The 25,419-nt window shown below is 40.4% G+C and overlaps 1 protein-coding gene across 1 annotated transcript; it reads left to right on the forward strand.

Annotated features, from left to right (window-relative positions):
* Window positions 1-922: 922 nt before the first annotated feature.
* On the forward strand, window positions 923-23,923 carry SLC18A1 (solute carrier family 18 member A1). The gene is made up of 15 exons (XM_032855907.1): window positions 923-1,046; window positions 1,709-2,072; window positions 2,716-2,774; window positions 5,541-5,624; window positions 6,479-6,571; window positions 8,757-8,846; window positions 9,092-9,135; window positions 11,177-11,237; window positions 11,319-11,414; window positions 19,526-19,604; window positions 20,539-20,590; window positions 22,064-22,127; window positions 22,393-22,512; window positions 22,718-22,851; window positions 23,810-23,923. Exons 1-15 carry the CDS (start codon window positions 923-925, stop codon window positions 23,921-23,923), a joined length of 1,578 nt encoding a protein of 525 aa, XP_032711798.1.
* Window positions 23,924-25,419: the final 1,496 nt, after the last annotated feature.

Below are 25,419 nucleotides of genomic sequence, written 5' to 3' on the forward strand. Positions count from 1 at the left end.
AGTCATACACACACAAAAATTCTTCCTTGAAACTGCTATTACCTGAAGTTTAACAAAATATTGTGACTTAATGCTGACTAAAGACATGAAATCCTAAGTAGAGAACTAATTATGATAGCATTTTATTTACACACAGTAACACACCTTACTGAGCAGGGATTTATAGCTCAAATAACATAGAAGTGCTTCAAATACCACAGTATGAGGGAAGATGGTGGACTATAATACTGCAAGTTAAAATGCTTGGAGTTTCATTCCAGTTTGACATGAACTATGTAAAACAGTCTCTTAGCCTTCTGAGTCTCATATTTCTCATCTGTGAACTGACAGTGTTGGTATACGTCAGTGTTTCTCTGGGCACCACAAGTAACACTTGTAGCACATGACATATTTTGGGGTGGTACAGACCATAGGCTATAATTTTGGATTAAGGTACACATATGAACCATAATTTGTTTTGTATGGCACATTTTTTAAACAATAGTGGTTTAGTTTTTAAAAAGAGTGGATTTAGAGGAAAAGATTGAACAAGTAATAATACAAATAGGCTCCAGATATTGGCATAAACCATTGAAGTGATAGGAATTTGAGACACAGAGCTACGTGAACAGAGCTAGAATCTGCTTAATGTGCTAGGTAGAATTCCAGATATAAAAAGCCAGTAAGCAGTATTTTCTTAGAAGGCAATCTGAGAATCAGGTGGGATTATTGAGATGTATAGGAAGTAAGCAGAGATACAGGCAAAGAAATGGTTCAAATACATCCTAGTATTTGCAACTACTTGCACTTTTCATTTTATTAGTGAGTTTCACTTGTCTGGGCAGAATTTCTCCCCTCTTCTATAAAGGCTGCAGAAGACCTATAGCTGTAACGGGACCTTTCATAAGAAACTGGAGAAGACGCTCCCAGCCCAGCCATCACCATGCCCAGGGTGTTTTTGGACACTTCTCAGCAGTTGCTAAAGGAGGGGAGAGAGTCACAGAAGCTGGTACTTGTGGTGGTATTTGTTGCTCTGCTTCTGGACAACATGCTGCTTACTGTAGTGGGTATGTTTGGGTCTTTATGCTGGGGGTTAATTTGCTCTGGGCCCCAGCAGGCAGCATACACCCTGATAAAATTCAGCAGTGAGTGGACTTGAGAATTTTTCTTTTTATGCTTAGAAAACACAAAATAGAAAATGAGATTCAGAAGTATCATATGACTTGCCTTAGGTGCCCAGTTGGGGTTCAAGCTATATACAACTGACTCCAGAGCTAGAGTTTCTTACACTATACTTCCCTGCTCCTACCATTTCCATGCTCTGCCATCTTTATATGAGAGCTGAAATAATAAGACAGAGACTATCTTCTTCCACCTCAGCTGTGAAAGTAACCATTGGTAACTTGAAATTTTCCCCACCCTCTGCCTGCGTGTCCAAGAAAAATTCTGAAAACTCCATGGGTATTGATTTTGTGATTACAACTAAATGTTAGGAAGTAGGTGATTGGCCAATACAGAATTCAGGAGTAATGAGGACCAGTTGTATGTAGGTTAGAATTTAGGCACTTAATAGGATAATTTGGCATGTACAGTTCTTTAAGTAGGCTTCAAATTATGTCACTTAGACAGCTTCCTTAAACATGAGTGTAAAGCTCATAATAATGCCCCTGAACCAGTTAGTGTTAAAAAGTGTCCTTGGCTCTCATCATTTGTCTTTCTCGATTTTCAGTGCCCATTATACCCAACTTCCTGTATGCCACAGAATTCAAAGAAATCAACACTCCTCTCTACCTTGGTTCCACCACAATTTCTCAACATGTCCTTACTTCTCCTATATTCTCCACCATCTTCTCCTTCTTTGATAACAACACCGTGGCTATCGAAGAAAGTGCACCCAATGGCACAGCATGGACAGATGACAATACTGGCGCCATCCCCCCTCCAGTCACTGGAGCCATCCCAGCACAACAAAACAACTGCTTGCAAGGCACAGAGTTTCTGGAGAAAGAGAACATACGGGTTGGGGTTCTGTTTGCTTCAAAGGCTATGATGCAACTTCTGGTCAACCCATTTGTGGGGCCTCTCACCAACAGGTATCTTAATGGGTACAGTGCTCTACATGGTACTCACTGCTCAGGAGTAAGAGGATGATAGGCTAAGGTATCATAAAGGTAGTTAGAATGGAAAAAGAAGGAAACTCATTTGTCCATCTCCAGGGCAAACAACTGTTTGGAAAACTGGTTACCCAAAGGGTAACATGATATTGATGAAATGCCATAGGCTTCAAATTTTCTTAGTGATGTAATGATTATTGAGCACCAAAAAAAAAAAAAAAAAAAAAAGAACCAGTGATCAGAAGTATACTGCTGATATTATTGCAGTGCCTTGAAACATGGCTCCAAGGCAGGACTACTGCAATCTGGAGCACTGGCTTGTTAGCAATGTTTGGGATTATCCTGATGTTTCAAAGGATATACACTCTAACTAGGTCATCTTTTCTGGAAAAAAGGATTTGGGCCCTGTTCTATGGGTAAATTTCATGTTTGCTCATTTACTTATACAAGTTAATATATCATGTCCTATCTGTACACTTGCATTCAGAGACACGTTTATCCATGTACTCAAATAACTGCATTTCTCTTCCCAATCACATGAAAAAAAACCCCACAAAAAAACAGCCCAAGTATATGGATGTCTATTGGGACTGTATCTTTTTTCTTCATAATTTTCTTTTAGGATTGGATATCACATCCCCATGTTTGCTGGCTTTGTTATCCTGTTTCTCTCCACAGTTAGTAAGTAAATTGCTTCCTCTTCTATTTCTTTCATTGATTACCTTTGATTTTATCACATGCACTACAATGCAGAGAGTAGGGTCAAGTTAGCTAATGAGGCATCTGACTAAATGGTCTATGCAAAATCCTTTGCAATTTTGAATATGGGTATTAGAGCAGTAGTGGCAAATCAGTCTAGTTGAAATTTGTATATTCTGCTATAGAAGAACGGATACTTTACTTCCTTCAACTGGGGAAAATTGTAGTTTGTTTTAATAGATATGCTGTTTTGTGTGTGTGTCAGTAGTCCCTTGAACGAGGTTAGTCCAAATATCCCAACTTTGGGAAGAGGTTGTATTATTTTGATACACAAAGGTAAAGGACTGCCAGCAAAGAATCTAAATTGGACAATAGCAACTAGATAATACCAAAAAGTCTACTGCCTTGAGGTAAGGACATTAAAGGTCATAGCTTAGAGAAATAAATTAGCTAAAAAAACAAGAAAGAGAAAGACAAATAGTCTATCCAATATCAGATAAATGTTCTAATAAAATAGAGATGGGGTAAGAACAGGAAGTAAACAAATTTTGTCTGGAAATTTACCCTGAGAATTAAAATAAGAAGGAATGATGGGGGGTGGTGTGCGGTGGGAGGTTAACTGAAGGAGAAGGCAGCCCTCTGGAGCCTTTGGTGGCTCCCTGATATCTCTGCTGACTCCCAATAACATATCTCCTTCTTTCTGTTTTCTTATCAACTTTTAGTTACTTTTCTGCCTTTTCTGTTGCTCCTCCTCAAGTTTTCTTCCCTTTCAGCATATGGCTTGACTCTTCTCAACCAATACTTAATAGGAATTTGTTAGAGTCAATGCTGGAAGGTTGCAAAGAGCAGGAACTTGATCTGTAAAGTTCTGAGAACTGGAGCTTACTTGTGAAAATTCTAGTAAATCAAAGAAAATGAGGGAATTCAAGTTAGAAATGTTTATTGAACTTCTAGAATCTCAGGCTATGCCAAATAATAAATTAAAAACTAATAGGATTCTTTGTTTCCTCAAATGAGACTCATAATTTTCTCCAAAAAACTTTATGTAACACACATAAGTCTTGATGGCAGAAGTCACTGGGGAAAGATAAAGAATGGAATGACATGCTTCCAGCCTAGGAGTTGGGGAGATACAACAAACACCCTGCAAAATAGGATAATGCTAGACTATTGCGAACTCTTTAGCATAAGGACCTTGCTGGATTCTCTGCAATTAAATAATTATTGTTTCCATGTCATAACCAGTGTTACTATACTAAACTGGTTGAATTCTAGCAAATGTTGGTCTTTAGGGAATCTTATGGGGCATCTCCTTGGGGTTTTTTAAGTTGCTGATGCCCCTTACCACCATTAAGGGCTCCTAACTGAGACCCATGCTTAATCTAATTAGGAGCGAAGTGGTAACCCATGTTGGGGGTAAAGTGAGAAAGAAATTATTTTGGTTTTCCTACATAGGGTGACCAACCTTTTTACTTTGTCCTGGATTCGGGGGCCTCCCAGAATATACAACGTCCTAGGCAAACTGGGAAAAGCTGGCCATTCTATTCTCAAAGGACATAGGAATAGAGGTACCTGGGTGGCTCAGTCAGTTAAGCATCTGCCTTCAGCTCAAGTCATGATCCCAGGGTCCTGAGATTGAGTCTGTCTTTTGGGTCCCTGCTCCTCCAGAAGCCTGCTTCTCCCTCTGCCCTTCACTCTCCCTACTTGTGCTCTTTTCTCTGTCAAATACGTAAATAAATAAAATCTTTAAAAAATCTTTCTAAAAAAGGAAATAGGAAATAACTAACCTTGAACAGACTGGAAATCAGAAGGCCTAGGAGAAGATATTGGAAGCCCAGCAAAGAAGGACCAAACATGCACATGTTTGGGAGACAGTGTGATCACATAAAGAAGTAATGAGAGAAGATTACAAGACATCAAACAACCCAATATATCTGTAATGAAAGGGTAAAGGGATTCAGATTCTGATGATTCAGATACTTTGGGGGAATTTTTTCTTTCAAGGGCATTGTCTTGATATAGAGGTGAGACGTGTCTGGATTTACCAAGCTTACCTCCAACACCATGTAATTTAGTTTTTGATAACATATTCCTGTTTGGTAGTCAGTTTTGTGTATGCTAGTCTCACGTAGATGGAACCTCTTAAAGGACATGAACTTGACGTTCTCTTTATTTCACATGATGCTGTATAGTTGTATATCTAATATTACTTAATACATACTCACTGATTTGATTTGGCTAAAATAGTTTCCACTATAAGATAAGAGGAAATATCTAAGATACTATTTTCTACCCAATGCTTATGGGTCCTTCAATTACACATAGCTTTTATTCCCTCACTGTTGATGACCCACTGGAGCCCAACAATGACAAAGGTAAATCTGGGTATTGAATATGAAGGATTGAGAAGTAGGGTCTAAAGGCATTATACTTATTGGACAGCATGATTCCAGTGGACAAGATATTGAGCTTTGGGCCAGAAATGTGAAAATCTAGGCTTCCATCCACTGTGTGGTAAATTGGTTTGTGTTTCTGTGGCTTCTTAGTTTTCATGTCAATTAAAATACAATCCTGATTAAGGTGTGGGAGATTATAAAGACAACTCCAAGAACAGGGGAACAATGATCATCCTTTATTAAAACATATACATAGTGGTTCATATCTATAATATCATGGGCACATTTTCCGGTGGTGAGGGAACAAAGACAATTTGCTAACTGGAGCATTCTTGCTATTCTCTATACACAGTGTTTGCTTTTTCTGGTACCTATACCCTACTGTTTGTGGCCCGAACCCTTCAAGGCATTGGATCTTCATTTTCATCTGTTGCAGGTAATGCTGACATCACACACACACACACACACACACACACACACACACACACAATCTCTTACTACCTTCAGACCCTATAAGATTTATGAGTAGGTAGGAAAGTATTCTAGTGGGCAGAAATTATGATTCAAAAACAAGGTAATTGTAGAGTTCTTATCAGTGTTATAAATCCCTAAGCCTGACATAACTTTCTCTGATAATATTTACATACAGACAGCTCAGGCAAAGCAAGACCAATGTAAAACCATGAAGTAAACCAGGCTTTTATTTAATGGCTCTCTATGGTCTTTTCTCTGGCCCCCCCTTATCATTTTATAATAAAATAATGCTAATACTACCAGTAACATTATCACTTTGCAAAGTATCATCAAATAAAATATTTAATGTAATCCTATGAAGTAGCTATTTTATGCCATTTTACACATGGGTAAATGATAAGAGAGCCCAGACCATGCTATCTTCCACATGTCTTCTGTACTTCCCTCTTCCTTGGGCACCTCCACTGAACAGAATAGTGTTCTGTGTTTATAGATTTTCCTTTGATTTACTCCATGTCCATTCATTCAGAGAAATGTGCTAGGAAATAATAAAATGCAATGAAATGCTGTATCAATGGACGGTGGTATTCTGTATTACCCTTCCCAGAGACTTTTGTGCTTCTAACGATATTGTGAACAGAAGGAGTAAGCAATGTGGGAATTTTGGGGGACCAGTGGAGACAGTATTTGTAAAATAATATGGGCTAATTTTTACAAGACCCCTCAAACTGTAAACTAAGTATAGAACAGGGATTCTGTGAGAGAGGCAGACAGAGGGCTCCTGTATGCCAACTCCTTATCTCCCTCTCCTTTCAGGTCTTGGGATGCTGGCAAGTGTCTATACTGATGACTATGAGAGAGGGCGTGCCATGGGAATTGCCTTGGGGGGTCTGGCTTTGGGAGTGCTGGGTAAGTGGCACCTGGTCTCAAATCTAGGTTCAAAGGGTAAGATACTGCATACTCTTCGAAGATGCTCCATGAGGCAAGTGTTCCTAAGGGTCATGGAAGATAGGATTTTCTTTATTTTTCTGTCCAATCATGTTTTGAGTCCTGAAGTTTTTCCCAGGAAAGGCAAAATCCCCTTCCTGTTAAGAAGCTTAATAGTCCATGACATCCTGGAATTGGAAGAAACCTAGTCTATTCCAGTGAGCAAATATCCCCCATGTTAGCAGCTGCTGCCTCACCAGTGCTTTCCCAAAATGAGAGGAGATCTTTGTTGGATTTTGTGCAAAATACATTGCAGACATAATCTCTTTTAATCCTCACACCATTGTCAAGAGGTAATGATTGTCTCCACTACAGAAATGAGGAATAAAAAAATGTTAAATAGCCATCCAAGTTTACATAGATAGAAAATGCCAGAGCCACGATATAGACTCAAATTCTGGACTCAAACCCCAAACTCTAAACCATAATGTATTTTCTTTGAGGTTCATTCCTCATATAGATTGATTGACTATTCCAAGTCACATATTTTATGGAACACTTACTATATGCCAAGGTCAATGCTAGGACACAGGGAATTTAGGTAAGGAGCCTCAAAAATGGTTCCTTCCCTAGAGGAGATCACAAGCTAGTTGAAGAGAAAACACCAAAGTTCTCTTCCTGGTACATATCCACCCCTCTCCTCCAAAACCATGGGAGAAGAGGGAACAAAAATCCTGCTCTCTGTTAACATCCATTTTCCCAAACATCCAAGCTGAAACTTTGGTACATCCTGGTCTCCTTTATCACTTCTCACTCTCAAATGGATAAGCCCATTAATATTCTCTACAGCCACTTCCTCAAGGTCGGTTCCTCATCACATCCCAGTTGGAACCAGCCTACTACCTGATTTCTTGTACCTTCCCTCCTTCTGCAAAGGTGCCACCAGAAGAAACTTCCTTTGCCCAGAGATGGTGGTATTTCTCCCCTGCTAAAACACGTTTCTTCACTGTCCACAAGACCAAGTAGATGCTTATCTGGATATACAGGGCCCTTGATTATTTGGCCTTGACATTCCCCACCTCTACTTTTCCTCTCCCAAATACTCATATTCTAGTGACTGCACACTGAATATTGATATTCTTCTATTTGTTATCCAACCACACTCTTTTAACTTTTTTTTTAATTTAAATTCAATTTAATTAACATATAGTGTACTATTAGTTTTAGAGGTAGAATTCAGTGATTCATCAGTTGCATGTAGCACCCGGTGCTCATTATGTCAAGTGCCCTCCTTAATACCCTTCACCCACTTACCCCACCTCCCTTCCCACCTCCCCTTCAGCAACCCTCAGTTTGTTCCCTATAGCTAAGAGTCTTTAATGGTTTGCTTCTTTCTATGTTTTCCTCTTAATTTATTTTTCCTTCCCTTCCTCCATGTTTATTTGTTTTGTTTCTTAAATTCCACATATGAGTGAAATCATGTGGTATTTGTTTTTCTTTGGCTGACTTATTTCACTTAGCATAATACCCTCTAGTTCCATCCATGTCATTGCAAATGGTAAGCTTTCATTTTCTAATGACTAATATTCCATCATATATACCACATTTTCTTTATCCATGCATCTTTTGGATATTTGGGCTCTTCCCATATTTTGGCTTTTGTGGACATTGCTGCTGTAAACATTGAGGTGCATGTGCTCCTTTGAATCACTATGTTTGTATCCTTGGATACATACCTAGTAGTACAATTGCTGGGTTGTAGGGTAGCTGTGTTTTTAGCTTTTTGAGGAACCTCTATACTGCAACCACACTCTCTTTTATGATGCCTCAATGCTCTTCACTTATGCTTCTTCCCCACCTATATTACCCACTTGACAAAGCCCTGTGTTCACCTGAACTCAATGAATCGTGTTTGCACAGCACCTTGTAGATTGAACCTTTACTGTTGAACTCTACCCTTCACCATGTTCTAATTATTTGGGTTCCCCTTCCCCACCCCCACCACATGCATTTTCTCTAGTAGAAAGTGAGCTCCTGAGAGCCAGGTCTTCTTCATTTCTGAGTCCCCAGAACCTTACATGGAGGTTCATTGAGTAAATGTGGACAAGTCACACCAACTAGGAATTTGTCCTTATTTCTAAAATCTGTGCCTGCTTTGCCTTTCCAGTGGGAGCTCCTTTTGGAAGTGTGATGTATTCGTTTGTTGGGCAGTCTTCACCTTTCCTCATATTGGCCTTCCTGGCACTACTGGATGGAGGTAAGTCACCATAAGCAGTCACCAGAGAGATGATAGCTTAAGTCAGATTGGGAATGCACTATGCTGTAGTGTCAGTTTCGACGTGCTTTAAAGATCAAGGACTGCCCTATTTTAGGAAACAAGGAAGAAACTCAGGGAGTTAGATATGTACATGATAGAGTGATATCAATGTGGCTGTTATTAAAGCCTTCAACTAATCAGTGGACAAAATAAACTGTTTCTTTCTCTCCCACTTTCTTTCTTAGCACTCCAGCTGTGTATCCTACAGCCTTCCAAATTCTCTCCTGAGGTAAGTTGACACTAAGCTCCATTGCCAAAGGATATAGAGAATGAATATTTACAAAGACCCTCCCCCCCAGATCATCCGTGTCAAAACAAAAGAAGAAAGATGAAGAGGAGTGGAGTCAAAGAAATTGAGAACTATACTTGGGTAGTGTCATATTTAGGGTAGCATTGGAGATGGTGGCGGGGGCAGTCTGGTCTGATATTGGACAAAGATGGAGGAAAGGACTTATGAGGGATCAAGGAAATATTACAAAATTTATATATATATAAACTCAGAACCAAAAGACAATGACATTGGGACTTGTATGTTCATAGTTACAATACCTCAGAGCTAGAAAAGTTCTTAGAGACTGTTTAGATAATCTCTCCCCAAATAGCATCTTTATAGACTATCATTATATCATGGTTAAATATCAGAGTTGGTATTTGTCTGACTCCAAGCCACAGATGTCTCTGGGAAATCCATATCAAACCACAAAGAATGAAAGATAAGGAAGTACAGAAAGTATGGGGAAGTCTGAACTAAAAACCTTGATTTTATAGCCAAGACAGACAAAAGTGTGAGTAACCTCGGGACCCATTATTTTCAATTGGGATCTGAGAGGGTCAGTCTTGTGGGACTGAGCCCTTTACCTGTGGTGTCTGTGCTAACCCTAAGAAGTCAATGCAGAACTGAATTATGTTATAAGACACCCAGCTGGTACCCTTAGAGAACTGAAGAATTGTTTGGTGGGAAAGCCCTCACATATGGTACCAAAAGTGTTGTAAGAGGAGAAATTATTTTCCTTTAATATCTTTTTGCATGGTTTTGACTTAGATGATAATATTCTACATATTCAAAAATTCAATTATTATTTTTTTGCCTGTAGGAAATACCACTGTATGCATGCCATATTTTATTTAATCCCCTATGTTTGAACATTTAGGTAATTGCCAGTATTTTATAATGAATGTTACAATTAATAACCTTATGCATATGCATTTTTATAAAATTGGAAGTAATCTATAGAATAAATTCCTATAAGTGGAATTGTTAGGCTAAAGGCCTTATTGGACTTCTTTATGTGTATTTTGTGATTTAGATCTATCTCTTTATTTTGAATTATATATTTAGTTTTAGTATCTCTGAATATTTTATTGTACTCCTGTTAAGTATGCAGTGAGGGTTATTATATCAAAACCATTAAATTATTATCAAATAGAATGTAGTTAGCACCACAGATTAGGGCACAGTGCTCAGGAAGTTTGTTAGAGGGAGAAGTTTCAGCTACTGAGTCAGGAAATACAGTGGAAAAGAAGGAACCTTTGAGAATGGGTAGGAGCTGGACCTGAAGAGAGAAAGAAGGTAATTTAGGCAAAAACAAAAACAAAACAAAAAACAAAACAAAACAAAATCATGAACATAGTTTAGGAAAAATAACTTGCTGGAATGCATGGGAGGAAAGTGGAGTGATTTGAGTTTAATTGGAATAAAGATTTTCTGAGGGAAAGGGGAAATTAGAACTGAGCATTTAGGCTTGCATTTTAATCTGTATTTTCAAACACCTTCAGCTTGACTTGCCAATGTGGCTCAAAATGGTCAGGATGAAGCCTCCAGAATGCTTGAAGATCTTTCTAAGTTATCACCTCTGGGCTCACCTTTGGGATTCAGTACTCTGCCTGTGGGCAAACATTAACACCAGCAAGATCTCGTGGTGAGGCCCAAGACCAGGAGTCCAGGCACCCATTGCCCATTGCTGGCCTTGCTGACAATCCATTTTCATCTAGTTGACGATCATTTGAAAGCAAGAATTGTGTCTGGGATATGTTGTCTTACTCTTTGTGACTACCACTGTGTTTGCCTTGCACACAGGAGGTATACTGCCAGCTGACTCTGTGACATTGGGGAATTCACTTTATCTCCTTTGATTTGGGTGTTTGGTCTCTTCATTAAAGGAGCTGACATAGATGATTTCTAAGGTCGTGTCTGCATATTCTCAGATTCTATGACAATAGGAGAGATGTACACTGTAAAAATGGAAGTTTTTTGTTGTCCATGTTCTCAGAGTGCCAGGGGGACTCCTCTCCTTACACTTCTCAAAGACCCTTATATCCTGGTGGCTGCAGGTAAGCTGAAAATGCCTCTCTTTGCAATGGGAGGGTCTGGGCTTCTGCGTAGCCCTGGTGTTCACAGAACTGTCTCTCCAGGCTCCCTCTGCTTTGCTAACATGGGAGTGGCTATGCTGGAGCCCACACTGCCCATCTGGATGATGCAGACCATGTGCTCACCTGAATGGCAGTTAGGTAAGTGACCTTGTTCCTCAACTTGGGCTTAGGCAGAGGTAGGTGTGTGCCATGCGCCTTTTTTCAGGTAATTGAGATGCACTATCAGGCCCAGGTCTTCAGAGTCATAGAGGCACAATGTTCTTCCTTTGCAGAGTTATCTTTTCTGTCCATACCTGTAAATCAAATCTGAGTGGGCAGGCAGCACCTCCAAGAAGCAGCCCAAGAAAGGCAAGGTGGGAGGGGTTGAGAGGGGCTATTGAGTGACAATATACCTAGCTATGTGGTAGAATGATCAATGATTTTTACGGTATTCATTGTTTTTGCACCACACCCAGTGCCCCATGCAATCTGTGCCCTCTCCAATACCCACCACCTGGTTCCCCCAACCTCTCACCCCCCGCCCCTTCAAAACCCTCAGATTGTTTTTCAGAGTCCATAGTCTCTCATGGTTCACCTCCCCTTCCAATTTCTCTCAACTCCCTTCTCTTTAACTCCCCTTGTCCTCCATGCTATTTGTTATGCTCCACAAATCAGTGAAACCATATGATAATTGACTCTCTCTGCTTGACTTATTTCACTCAGCATCATCTCTTCCAGTCCCGTCCATGTTGCTACAAAAGTTGGGTATTCATCCTTTCTGATGGAGGCATAATACTCCATAGTGTATGTGGACCACATCTTCCTTATGCATTCGTCCGTTGAAGGGCATCTTGGTTCTTTCCACAGTTTGGCGACCATGGCCATTGCTGCTATAAACATTGGGGTACAGATGGCCCTTCTTTTCACTACATCTGTATCTTTGGGGTAAATACCCAGTAGTGCAATTGCAGGGTCATAGGGAAGCTCTATTTTTAATTTCTTGAGGAATCTCCACACTGTTTTCCAAAGTGGCTGAACAAACTTGCATTCCCACCAACAGTGTAAGAGGGTTCCCCTTTCTCCACATCCTCTCCAACACATGTTGTTTCCTGTCTTGCTAATTTTGGCCATTCTAATTGGTGTAAGGTGGTATCTCAATGTGGGTTTAATTTGAATCTCCCTGATGGCTAGTGATGATGAACATTTTTTCATGTGTCTGATAGCCATTTGTATGTCTTCATTGGAGAAGTGTCTGTTCATATCTTCTGCCCATTTTTTTATATGATTGGAATGATCAATGATTTTTAGTCAAAAATCCACGTTTTCATTTCAGTTCCATTGATTGGCTATGTAAACTTGTGTAAACCACATCAATTTTCTGGGCACCAACTCTCTCATCTCCGAAATGGGCATTGGAATACTGTCTAGTTCAAAGGGTCATTTGAGAAATAAATGGCATAATATGTGGAAATGCTCTGCACCTGCAGAATATTAATACGTACCATTACCATCCACACTTTTCTCTCTTCAACTCCCCTTCCCCTATATTAGCTTTTGCTCTCCTTTTACCTCTAACAAGGTGTTTATGGAGGCTTCCAGCTGGAAGATCTACCTCTTCTTCATGGAGAGATGTCCCTGTGATTCATCTGAGTTTAGAGAGGAGGTTCTGGCCCTTCCCAGGAAGCCCGAGGACAGGGAATAAAGAAGGCTGTTGCGCCATTCAGTCCCTGTGGGGAAGAGTCTTATGGGGCCAGAGGGGAAGTTGATAAAGACCTGATATAGCTCAGCATGCAACAAAAAGCACTAAATCTAATTTTTGTAGGGGACTATTCTAAGCAGGGCTCCAAGCTGCACTCTTAGCTTCAAATTGGATTTTTCTGGGCTGCTAATGCCTCGGACCATGACAATTAATTGAGTTAGTTGGTGCTCTGCCCCAAGGCTATGACAGCTCAGGCTCTGGGTGCAGGTGGGCAAACACAGCTCAGAGCAGCTTCCTCCCAGCTCTTCTTCACCACATAGGAGAGAATATTAAAAGCAAACCAGCCTTCAGTAACTGGTGAATTGTTGACTTTGAGTTTAATTATAATTATCATGACAATTCTTAGAAGGCAACACTGTTTCCTCTACACAAAGAAAGGCATTGAGAGGCTAGTAAAACCCAGTGAAATGCACTAGGCTGATTCTATACAGCCCCTTATGCAGGCGAGGCTGCAGTTGAAAGCTCTCAGGAGAGAAAGAATACTGAGAGAGCTTTGTCTCCCACACTCCTTTACAACTTTCCTCAATGCTATCTGCATCTCTAAGTCTAGCTTCAAAAGCTCTCACAACACCTGGAGAGCTTGTTAAAATTCTGAGTTTTGGGCCCCACCCAGAAATTCAATAGAATCAAATTTACATTTTCTTAAGTTTCCTGGTGATGCTGATACAGTATCAGGGATCACACTGAAAAATATTGCACTAAACACAGACAACCTGTCAAAGTTGTTTGGAGGAGACAGCACTTTTGAGAGTGATTGGTAGTCTGTGACTGAGTACTCCCTAAGTGACCCATTTTGTGCCCAGTACTCTCCCTGTGGGGAGGAAACAGGCTGACCTGGGTTTGACTCCTGACCACTTACTAGTTGTGACCTTGGATGAGTTATTTAACCTCTTCAAACACCACCTTTTTTCATTTGAGGAAATGGAGACGCTTTCAGAGTTGTTTTCAGGATTAAATACATCTATGTATTCTAAAGGGATTAACACAAGGGCACCTGGTGGCTCAGTTAGTTGAGTGTCCAACTCTTGATTTCAGCTCAGGCCATGATGTCAGGGTCTTGAAATTAAGCCCTGTGTGGGGCTCTGTGCTCAGCATGGAGTCTCTTTGCCACTCTCCCTCTTCTCCTCCCCCTACCTCTCTCTCCTTCTCTCACAAATAAATAAATAAAATCTTTAAAAATAAATAGGCAAAGGGATTAGCACAATTGGTTGGAATACAGGATAGATATACTATGTAAATAAAAATAACTATTTTCACCATTGTTTTTGTTGAAATTATTTTGACAGTCACAGCTATGTGTAATTCCTTGCTCCTTGGAAGATATGCTGTGAAAAAATATATGTTTGTCTATAAACATATATTTTGGAATATATTTTGCAAAAAATGCTACTGAAAATGCAAGCTATACCCAGTCTTAAAGAGCAAGTCACATTGGTTGAGGAAATTTCATTTAGGAAATTCCACATCATTTAAAACAACAGCAAGAAGATATATCTAGGAGGATATTAAGCTTCCTAGAGGTGCCTATCTCCAGATCTCCAGTAAACAGTGGAATAGTTATGGTTCTAAATTTTTAAAAGCAATTAAACATAAACAAATGGGTACAGTTGGAAACATTGCAGCCCTGTGCAAATAGACAAATACAGTAAGATATGCTTCACTTCCACCCCGTGAAAGAGAATATTAAAATCAAACAAGCTATCAACCAGTAATTGGTGAATTGTTGACTTTAGGTTTGATTGTAATTATCATGACAGTTTCTATTAGGCACTGTTGTTTCCTGTAGGTACAGAAAGGCATAGAGAGGCTGGTGAGACCTGAAAAAACTCTCACTGCTCATTTTGTGCAGTACCTTATGCCAGAGACATCTGTGCTGTCATGCTCTGGTGTGGATAGTGCAAACATATGAAGTTGGAAGGTGAAGGCCTGGGCTCAAGTCATGACCCTGTTACTAACCAGTTAGGACAATAACAGTTAAGGCTGATGTGCAGAGGGCACTTATTCTGTGCCAGACACTGTGCAAAATGGTTGGCACACAGTATCTGATTCAAGGCTCACAAGCAGCCTATCTGGTAGGAATTATTATTATCCCCATATTTCATAAATTTCTTAATCTGATCCAATTTCCTATCTCCCCCTCCAAAAATTCCTAGAGCTTGTAGAACCTCCTGTCATTGACAAGGGTCCCGTGTCTTCAAACTCTTCTCTAAACATTTCCATCATCTTCTTGCCCTGAGAGCTGAATGTTTCCTGAGAGCACTGTTTCTCAGCTGTCTTGATGGAAATGCATGGTCCTCTAGACTTCACTCACCTTTGTTACTTCTGAATCATTTCTTCTTCTTCTTCCTTTTTAAGATTTTATTTGTTTATTTGAGAGAGAGAGAGAGAGAGAGAGAGCATGAACAGGAGGAGGGGCAGAGGGAGAGGGAGAAGCAGACTCCCCTCTGAGCAAGGGACCCTGACTAGGGTCTCGATCCAAGGATACTGGGATCATGACTTAAGCCAAAGACAGACACTTAACTGACAGCCACTCAGGCACCCCAGAATTATTCCTTCTTTATTCTCCTTCAAAGACTCCAACTTCCTTGAAGGTCATGTCATTATATTATACCCCCCTCCACCTCTCTTCACTGCAATCACCTATTGACCCCTTAGGTATCCCTTTTCATTTGTTAAAATTGTCAACACCTGGCTCATATTCTTTTCTCCTTTATTCCTTCCATCATTCTTTTTTTTTTTTTAAAGATTTCATTTGTTTATTTGACAGAAAGAAACACAGTGAGAGAGGGAAAATAAGTAGGGGTGTGGGAGAGGGAGAAGCAGGCTTCCCACTGAGCAAGGACCCCCCGATGAGGGGCTTGATCTCAGGACCCTAAGGGAGATGCTTAACGACTGAGCCACCCAGGCTCCCACCTTTCACAATTCTTTTTTTTTTTTTTTAAGATTTTATTTATTTATTTGACAGACAGAGATCACAAGTAGGCAGAGAGGCAGGCAGAGAGAGAGGGAGGAAGCAGGCTCCCTGCTGAGCGGAGAGCCCAATGCGGGGCTCGATCCCAGGACCCTGGGATCATGACCCGAGCTAAAGGCATAGGCTTAACCCACTGAGCCACCCGGGCGCCCCACCTTTCACAATTCTTGATGGCTTCAATATCCAGGTGGATAATTCTACCAACATCTTGGCCTATTCTTTAATCTACTTTCTTGCAATAATCTTTTGCAGTGATCTTTTTCTCCTTTCCACCTTAACCAATCAAACCTTTTTGACCTTGACATTGATTTTATTATCTCTGAAATTTAATTTCAGATAATTCAGTCCAATTATCAATTCACATATTCCCTACTCAGGTATTCTAATATCCCATCTCAACAAATTTTGGCCACATGGAGATCACCAATCCATTGGCCTCAAGTCATTTTCTATTTTCTATCACTTCTCATGTCCTCACTTTTTTATTTATTCAGCTTGAATTCCATCATGATGTTACTCCTTTGAAAGTATTAATTCCTTTGCCCTGCTTTCCCTCTGGGGTTGTCAGCTGACACAGCATTGATTCTGGTTAAGCCAATCTGTTTGCCTACTCCTTGTCTATGCATGAGTGGCACATTGGGGCTGTGGGAAAATGCACAGCAAGGCTGTTGGTCTCACCTTACATTTATGGCTAAAGAAATAAAGTAGGTTTTCACATTGCCCAACAATCTTTCTCTAGGTCCCCAGTTATGTCCTCCTTCCCACTTTCTGAAATGACTGTTTTATACTTATCCATTCAAACCTCTTCCACATCCTCATCCTTTCATCATTCTTAGCTCCTAGTCATTGAGAAATCAGAAGCAATGAGATGGGAACTCACATGTTCCCATCACTAAGTATACTAATTTTCCTGCATTTGTATGCATATTCACTGCCTTCTTTTTGTGGTCGAAGCATCCTAACTCCTTCAGAGGCCAAACTACTACTACTACCACCACCACCGTTACTTCTCCTCCTTTTCTTCTCCCTCCTCCTCTTCCTCCTCCTCCTCCACCACTTATTCCTCTTGTTGTTGTTGTTGTTGCCTTCCTCCTCCCCCTCCCTCTCCCTCTTCTTCTCTGACTTCTTCTACTTCATCTTCATCTTCTTCTCCTCCTCCTCCTTCTGTTCTTCTTCCTCCTCCTTCTTCATTCCATCCCCTCTAAACTATTTCATTGGCTTCTTCTTATCACCCTTGTTATCTCCTCTTCCCTGCTAACTTTTTTTTTATTTGATTTCTTTTCAGTGTAACAGAATTCATTGTTTATGCACCACACCCAGGGCTCCATGCAATACTGCCCTCCATAATACCCACCACCAGGCTCCCCCACCCTCCCATCCCCCGCCCCTTCAAAACACTCAGATTGTTTTTCAGAGTCCATAGTCTCTCATGGTTCATCTCCCCCTCCAATTTCCCCCAACTCCTTTCTCCTCTCCATCTCCCCATGTCCTCCATGTTATTTCTTATGCTCCACAAATAAGTGAAACTATATGATGATTGACTCTCTCTGCTTGACTTATTCCATAAGTCATAATAATAATAATAATAATAATCTCTTCCAGTCCCATCCATGTTGCTACAAAAGTTGGGTATTCATCCTTTCTGATGGAGGCATAATACTCCATAGTGTATATGGACCACATCTTCTTTATCCATTTGTCCATTGAAGGGCATCTTGGTTCTTCCCACAGTTTGGTGACTGTGGCTTTTGCTGCTATGAACATTGGGGTACAGATGGCCCTTCTTTTCACTACATCTGTATCTTTGGGGTAAATACCCAGTAGTGCGATTCCCTACTAACTTTTAAATGTAGGAGTCCCTGAAAGCTCAGACCTTGGATCTCTATTCTTCTCTATCTAATGTTTCAGAGGTTATCCCAGTCTTTCCTATGGTCTTAAGAACCATGTGTAAATGATCATTTTGAACTTGAATAAGTGAATAAATGAATATTTATATCTATGCTTAGGCTCTGTCCTTGGAAATCTAATCTTGTACACCAATGCCTTGCATCTCCAGCCGTATATCTAATATGCATTCAAACCTTGTTTCCCCAGGCTCTTCCTCCATCTCCAGTTACCCAACTAAGTAAGACAAAATGAATGATTTTTGATTTCTCTCTTTCTCTCACTCCAACTATGGCCACACCCAACTCAACAGAAAGTTCCACTGACTCTACCACCATAATAATATTTTGGTCACTTCTTTCCATCATGATATCCAAGCTTAAACATTGTCACTTTCTTCCTGGGTTCTGCAAATAGTTTTCTGGCTTTTACTCTTGTCCTATGAACCCATTCTTCTAACCACAACCAAAAGACTTGAAAAAATGTAAATTAAAATATGTCATTCCCCTCCAAAGTTTCCCATTGCGCTTGGAATAAATTCCAAATTCTAGGCCTACATTTTCTATTACTCTTCCCTTTGCTCATTGTGCTTCAGCCACATAGACCTCCTTTCTATTCCTAAAAGAGACAAATAGTTTCTTTAACATCTTTGTATTTGCATGAGATGTTTTTATTTGCTTACTTGTTTGTTCTGCTTGAAATACTCTGTTTAGGTCATTCTGATCTCAGTTTAAATGTCATCTCCTCAAAAAGGTCTTACCAGCCCCCAAACTGAAGTTAGCTCTATTCTTGGTCACACTTCCATGCCATATTAAATGTTTTTCATACAACTTACTATTTTTCAAAATTATCTTTTCTTTCATTTGTTTACTTGTTTATTGTCTGGCTCCCTCCCTTGAAATGTAAATGCCCTAAAAGCTAAGATTTTTTTCTAGCTTATTTACACCATCTTATTTATCCCATCATGTTCTAATCTTAGAACACCAGACACATAGTAAAAGCTCATTAAAAGTACTGAATGAATGAACAAATGGATGAATGAATAAGACTCAGAACTGTATGACTTCAAAGACCATGCTCTAGAGCACATGACTCTACCATCGGAGAAATAAATGTGACCAGTGCTTCAGTTTACAAAATACTTTTAAATATGCTATCCAATTTGCTCCTCAGTATAAATTGGTATGATAGAATCATAGCTTTGTTTTTGCCAGATGTGGATGGTAAAGCTCTGAAATCCTTAGTAACTTTTCCAAGATCACCACTAGAGCAATGGAAAGAAAGGTGAATAGGAAGGCAGGAATTTCACTTCCCAGGTAATATGTATTTCTTTTTCTAAGACTGATGATATTCTTATGTTGATAATCAGAAGGATTTTTACATATGAATTTCTCATTAGGGCTATTCTTTAGGAAATCTATGTGGGGGAGCTGGAAGGACATTGTATTAAAGCTAAACAAAGCCTGGCTCCTGAGGAAAGTGGAAGTGTAGAGCCTCATGTCAACTGTTCTGGGTTGGCACAGGGATCTCCAACACACAAAACAAAGTGGTTTGGAATCCTTGAAGGTAACAGAGAAACTTCACTATCTTGTCATAAATATAGTATTTTGTAGTAAATTGGGCATATCCTCATCTTAGAATTGTGTCTTTCTACAGGTCTTGCTTTCTTGCCTGCCAGTGTGTCCTACCTCATTGGCACCAACCTCTTTGGTGTGTTGGCCAACAAGATGGGTCGGTATGTAGCCTGGAAATATGTGGAGAATATAATAGGAATGTAAGATGGGAGAGATTATTGAGGTTGTCCCCGCACCTAGGATAATGAACAGCTTCTCTAAGGTTGGAAGTTTAGGACAAGCATGCATGGATAAAAGCCGCCTACAGAGAGGATAGGAGTAGATAGGTGGTGAAGAGGATATGGATAAAGGATGGCCCTGAGTTGGTTGTGAATATATGATGGATAACCTTTACTTACCAGATGTTTGTTGTCTAGTTGAAGAGCTAAAATAACCCCACAGAGAACAGCTACGAAAAAGCTCATTATTTTGGGGGCAGTGTTGTGAAACTGTGTTCCCTGGAGCCCTAGAGAGTTCTAAAGAGGTACCTCAGAGACTACCAAATGGAAAGGGTTTGAGGCTAAAAAGTAAGTCTGGATTTTGTTCTACCACAGTGAGAACAGCTTCAATTTTATCTTTGAAGCTCAGAATACAGATTTTAAGACAAGCTTAAAAACCCCTGCTATAGGAAATCAGAAAAGGAAAGAAATTTGGTATTTTTTGTGCATTTTGTGATGGGCTTTGAAGACCAGATAAAATACGAGTAAGTGAGAGGTAGTCTGAATTGGGAAAGAGCATGAATTAAGTTTGAGGGTTACTTTCAAGGGGCAGGTATCTTCTGAGTAAACTGATTCCTCTGCTAGTGGAAGAAAGAATATGTCCTATTGAACCTCCTCTGCTTCTACTATGGAAAAAGATATGGAACCAGGCAAGGGGGAGGTCAGGGAAAGGGTTCACCTGGTTACAAATGGATCATGTAGAGATGTCTTCATTTTATCACATCCTAAGGGGTTGATGGAATTAGGAGTGTAGGACTGGCTGGTGTAGTGGAGATAAGATGATAGGTGGAAGGGATTTCTCCCTTTAGCATAGTTTGTGATGGCTCTTTTCTTCCAGGTGGCTGTGCTCCCTGATTGGGATGATTGTAGTAGGCACCAGCTTGCTTTGTGTAAGTACGATGAAGTCTAGGAGAGAGAGAGAGAGACCCCTAGACATTTAAAGACAATTTTCCTTTGAAATGAACAGAGGGTTAACTTGTCAATGACTGTTGGAAAGACTGTTTCTACATGGGTAAGAATTTAGCTCTGGGAGAAATGCCACCAGGCATCCCATTAAAGGAGGTGGAGAAGGAGGGGAAAAGGGTAGTGGAGCAGCTGTAGCCGGAGGTCTGAGTCCCTATGTGTGGACACATGAAAAAATTCATGTTGATACCTATTTCTGGAGCCATTAAAGTGGTTCATTTTATGATTTAATTTACTTATCTCAACCTAACAAGACCTCATAAGCCACCAGGGGAATCATCACATGAGTTGCAGTCTCTAGTGCCAGAATGTTAGGTAGAAAAAGAAAAAAAAAGAAGAACTTTCCTATTTTCAAAAGCCCCTTCAAGCTCTCTAAGCCTTCATTTTCTCCTCCTCATAATGGGGATCATACATACACTTGCCTCCTAGAGCTGTAAAGCACTGAGTACCGTGATCAAGAAAGCCTGGAGGTCTTGATCAGGAGCATATGTTCCACATCATTCCCAGCTTTGCTACTTCCTGCTTGTGTGATTTTGAGCTAGATATGTCACCTCTTTTTGTTTAGTATCCTCATCAGTGTAGAAAGGGATCTGTTAGCCTCTCTTAGGACTGTCCATATAAACTACACCACAGTGGGCCCACAGTAAATCTTAATGCAAGCTATTGATAAACTATAATTACCTTTTGAGGAATAATCCCTAAAGTTGTTATTAGCCACTAACGTCTAGATGGTATGTTAAAACTCTGAGAGGTAAATATGTTGGGGTAGCAGGTTCAGGTGACAAGTGTTCAGTGAGGGACCTAAGGAAGCAGTGAAAGAGGAAAGGAAGTCTTTCAGTGGAGGATTGGGAAGGCAAAAGAATGAGTTTCATAAGCTTACTGACGCAACACCCCAAAACATGCCATCCGCCCCTCTAGACTATGGATAACTAGTTGCTTGTATGTTTCCTTTCTCTTCTTGCCCCAGTAGCTACCAAATTAGGATTTAATTAATACCTTTGAATGTTGCTAATAGAAAAGAGAGGAAACTCCATTCAGTGAAGAGTGAGGACAGAAGTGTATGTCTGGGAGGGTGTTGAAAGCAAGCTGAGGAAGAATTCTTGCAATAGAAGAGGTCCATTATTATGTAAAATGGAGTCAAATCTGAGATTTAGACTTAATCTTGCCACTTTTTAGCTTTTTACCTTTGGATAGGGCATTTAATCCAAATGATACCAATCTAACTTTCATATCTTTAAAATAAAGGTAAAGATTCTTCTTCATAAAGAGAAGTGATAATCCCGATAACTAACATATGTGGTACATAGCATATGGCTAATAAATGCATATCATGTGAAAACCCTTTGTTTTGTGGTGACTGATTGGACTCCTGATAAATCCTTCCTCTTTCCCTGCTGCAGGTTCCTCTGGCTCACAATATTTTTGGTCTCATTGGCCCCAATGCAGGGCTTGGCTTTTCCATAGGTAAGAGTACTTTCAAAGGAGCCAAAGTCCCCTGAATTTTGGCTTTGGGCCAGATCAGAGGAGGTATATGGAAAGGGAGAAGGAGCAGGAGGGTGGCTAGCAAAGCTGTGGGCTCCTAACTCCTACCAGGGATAGGTGTTAGTGCTGAGAGGGAGGATAGCAGGCAAATGGAATAGACTAAAGGGAGGAGAAGAAAGAATGGTGCCACAAAAAAGGGAGGGGACTGTGGGTAGAGCTGACAGTGTCCTGTTTCCTTTGGCCACAGGCATGGTTGATTCCTCTATGATGCCCATCATGGGACACTTGGTGGACCTGCGTCATACCTCGGTGTATGGGAGTGTCTATGCCATAGCTGATGTGGCTTTCTGTATGGGCTTTGCCATAGGTATGTTGGCAGGGGAGAGGGGAGCACACAGGACTTGGTGTCCCATTTTTTCTTATCTACTGTTTACCAGCTGAGAGTAAAGCCAGAGGGTTCTGGAGATATTTGACTTTGGGACATCCTCTGGGTCACCCATTGCTCCTTGCATAGTGTTTTCTGTGTGATCAAGGGCCAATAAACACTTGCGAATTTGGTTTATTCCTCACAGGCCCATCCACTGGGGGTGCCATTGTGCATGCCATTGGCTTCCCCTGGCTTATGGTCATTATTGGGGTCATCAACATCATCTATGCTCCTCTCTGCTACTACCTGAGAAGCCCCCCAGCCAAGGAGGAAAATCTTGTAAGAGACTGTGACTATTGCTAAAAGAATAATAATTTTTTAAAAAATTTTTATCATGTTATGTTACTCACCATAAAATACATCATTAGCTTTTGATGCAGTGTTCCAAAATTCATTGTTTATATAGTCTGTGGACTCTGAGAAATGAATAATAATCTTCTGTTTGTTTTTGATCTCCCTTTCTCTCATTGTTTTTCATCGTATGCTGTTTCCTCCATCTTTGGAAGTCTTTTTTGCTTTGTCATATTTTCTGATCCCATTTTCACCTTTATTTTTCCTTTGTGCTCTTTCTTATTTTCCCTTGTTTACTAACCACTTCCCCTCTTATACTGGGTGGTTAAGAAGGGCCCTAAGTAAAGAACAAAACTGAGAAGGTTATAAAGAGTTTGGGCCAGGGTTCATCAAAGGCATCCCATACTTCAGTTACCAGCAAAATGTGAGTTAACACATTATCTCCTCAAGGTGGTCAAAATTCCAATGGGATCATTCATTCATGTCTGCCATTGTTCTTACCAGGTAATGATTTAAAGTACAAAACCACAGGGAAGAGAGCTATAACTTTTGATTTTAGTTAATAAGGTACTTTATTTTATTGCAGCATGAGGACCCTAACGGTTTAGGTGGCTCAATGATGGATGTAGGGGCTGGTCACAGGGATGAAAGAAGACAGGGAGGCCAGATAGGGGATAGTACTGGTTTCAGCTGGCTCCCTACTGTAGCTTGTACTAGCACTATTAGGATTCAATCAAAAACACGACAGATATTTGTCTTGACCAGGGTGGCTATACTGAGGTGCCTTGGCTGGTCTTGTGCTTGTAAATGAAGCAGAAGAAGAGTACTAGGCTTGTTTCTTGAATATTTCCTGAGCAACACTAGACTTGGATGAGCTAGTGAGGGAAGGGAACAGGGAGACTGATAAAAGATGTGCAATAATTTCTCCTCCTGTGTCTTGCTACAGGCAATTCTGAGCCAGGACTATGCCATGGAGACTTGGATATGTGCAACTCAGAAGCCCACAAGGGAATTTCCTCTGGGGGAGGACAGCGATGAGGAGGCTGGCAGTGAAGAGTAGTAGGAGAAGATGGTCTCTGAACCTTGTCACATGCGGATACATCAGCCTTGGACTTCAGTGACCAAAGTGACCACCTCCTTTTCTGATCACCAGATCACCATGGGCTGCTCAATAGACTGCATTTCTCTTTCCCCTTGGTATCTCCTTTCCTCCCCTCCCATGGGTGCAATTTCTTGATTCTCTCCTTACCTGTGTAACCCATAGTTCTTCCTCTGAGCCTTGTGGCTTCAGGTGCCCAATTTTTCTGGGAGAACATAGTGATGCTTTTTCCTAGGCTATTGTGAGGCTGATTAAACTTGAGCTGGTGCATTCTGCAAGGAGTGACTTATTCCACGGGAACAGCAATGACCACAGCATGCCCTTGAAACCAGTAGGGTGACTGATAAACCTCATTTCATCTGTTATCTGATTTTCTTTGACATTCCCAGCAAACCATAAAACTTTTGTCCTCTGTTCCTCCATGTGGCCCTTCCTGAGTTTTCTCCATTAAGTTGGGAATGTGTCCTCAATGTTATACTGCTGCCAGATTGCCAATTTAAATTGTTTGCCTGGTTTTTAGAAGCTGAGTGGTTCTTCTGTGGCTAAACCTATAGCTGTTAAAGTGATTTTGTCCTCAGCGAATTGAAAGCTGAGTTTACACCTTTCCTAAATCTCTTTGACTGTTAGAAATAACAACAGGAGGACAGAAAAAAAAAATATCTCCAAGGTTTTATTGGAGGAAGTAAAAAGAAACTGCCCTGAAATCTCTTCCCACAGTGGATTTCCTAATACAAGGATTATAATGAGGAATTATTCTCACTTCTTTTTTTTCTTAACATCTTAATTTAATTTTATTTTTTTCAATGTTCCAAGATCCATTGTTTATGCACTACACCCAGTGCTCCATGCAATATGTGCCCTCTTTAATACCCGCCACAAGTTTCACCCATCCTCCCACCCCGTCCCTTCCAAAACCCTCAGTTTCTTTTTCAGAGTCTACAGTCTCTCATGGTTCATCTCCCTCCCCAATTTATCCCAATTCATTTTTCTTTCTGTCTCCTAATATCCTCCATGTTATTCTTTATGCTCCACAAGTAATTGAAACCATATAATAAGTGACTCTCTCTGCTTGATTTATTTCACTTAGCATAATCTCCTCCAGTCCGGTCCATGTTGATACAAAAGTTGGGAATTCATCTTTTCTGATGGCTGTGTAATATTACATTGTATATATGGACCACATATTCTTTATTCATTCATCTGCTGAAGGACATCTCAGCTCTTTCCACAGTTTGGTGATTGTGGCCATTGCTGATATGAACATTGGGGTACAGGCCCTTCTTTTCACTACATCTGTATCTTTGGGGTAAATACCCAGGAGTGCAATTTCAGGGTCGTAGGGAAGCTCTATTTTTACTTTTTTGAGGAACCACCACACTGTTTTCCAAAGTGGTGCAACAACTTGCATTCCCACCAACAGTGTAAGAGAGTTGCCCTTTCTCCACATCCTCTCCAAC

Source organism: Lontra canadensis, unplaced genomic scaffold (genome assembly GCF_010015895.1).
Source record: "Lontra canadensis isolate GAN:19392208 unplaced genomic scaffold, GSC_riverotter_1.0 scaffold10, whole genome shotgun sequence".
Lineage (NCBI taxonomy): Eukaryota > Metazoa > Chordata > Mammalia > Carnivora > Mustelidae > Lontra > Lontra canadensis.

What these genes read in the sequence shown, in the direction of transcription:
- SLC18A1 (XM_032855907.1), top strand. Translation starts at nt 923, where the DNA reads ATGCCCAGGGTGTTTTTGGACACTTCTCAGCAGTTGCTAAAGGAGGGG. An exon ending in GTGGGGCCTCTCACCAACAG is followed by an intron (nt 2,073 to 2,715) that starts GTATCTTAATGG and finishes ATTTTCTTTTAG; the next exon opens with GATTGGATATCACATCCCCA. An exon ending in CCTGTTTCTCTCCACAGTTA is followed by an intron (nt 2,775 to 5,540) that starts GTAAGTAAATTG and finishes CTCTATACACAG; the next exon opens with TGTTTGCTTTTTCTGGTACC.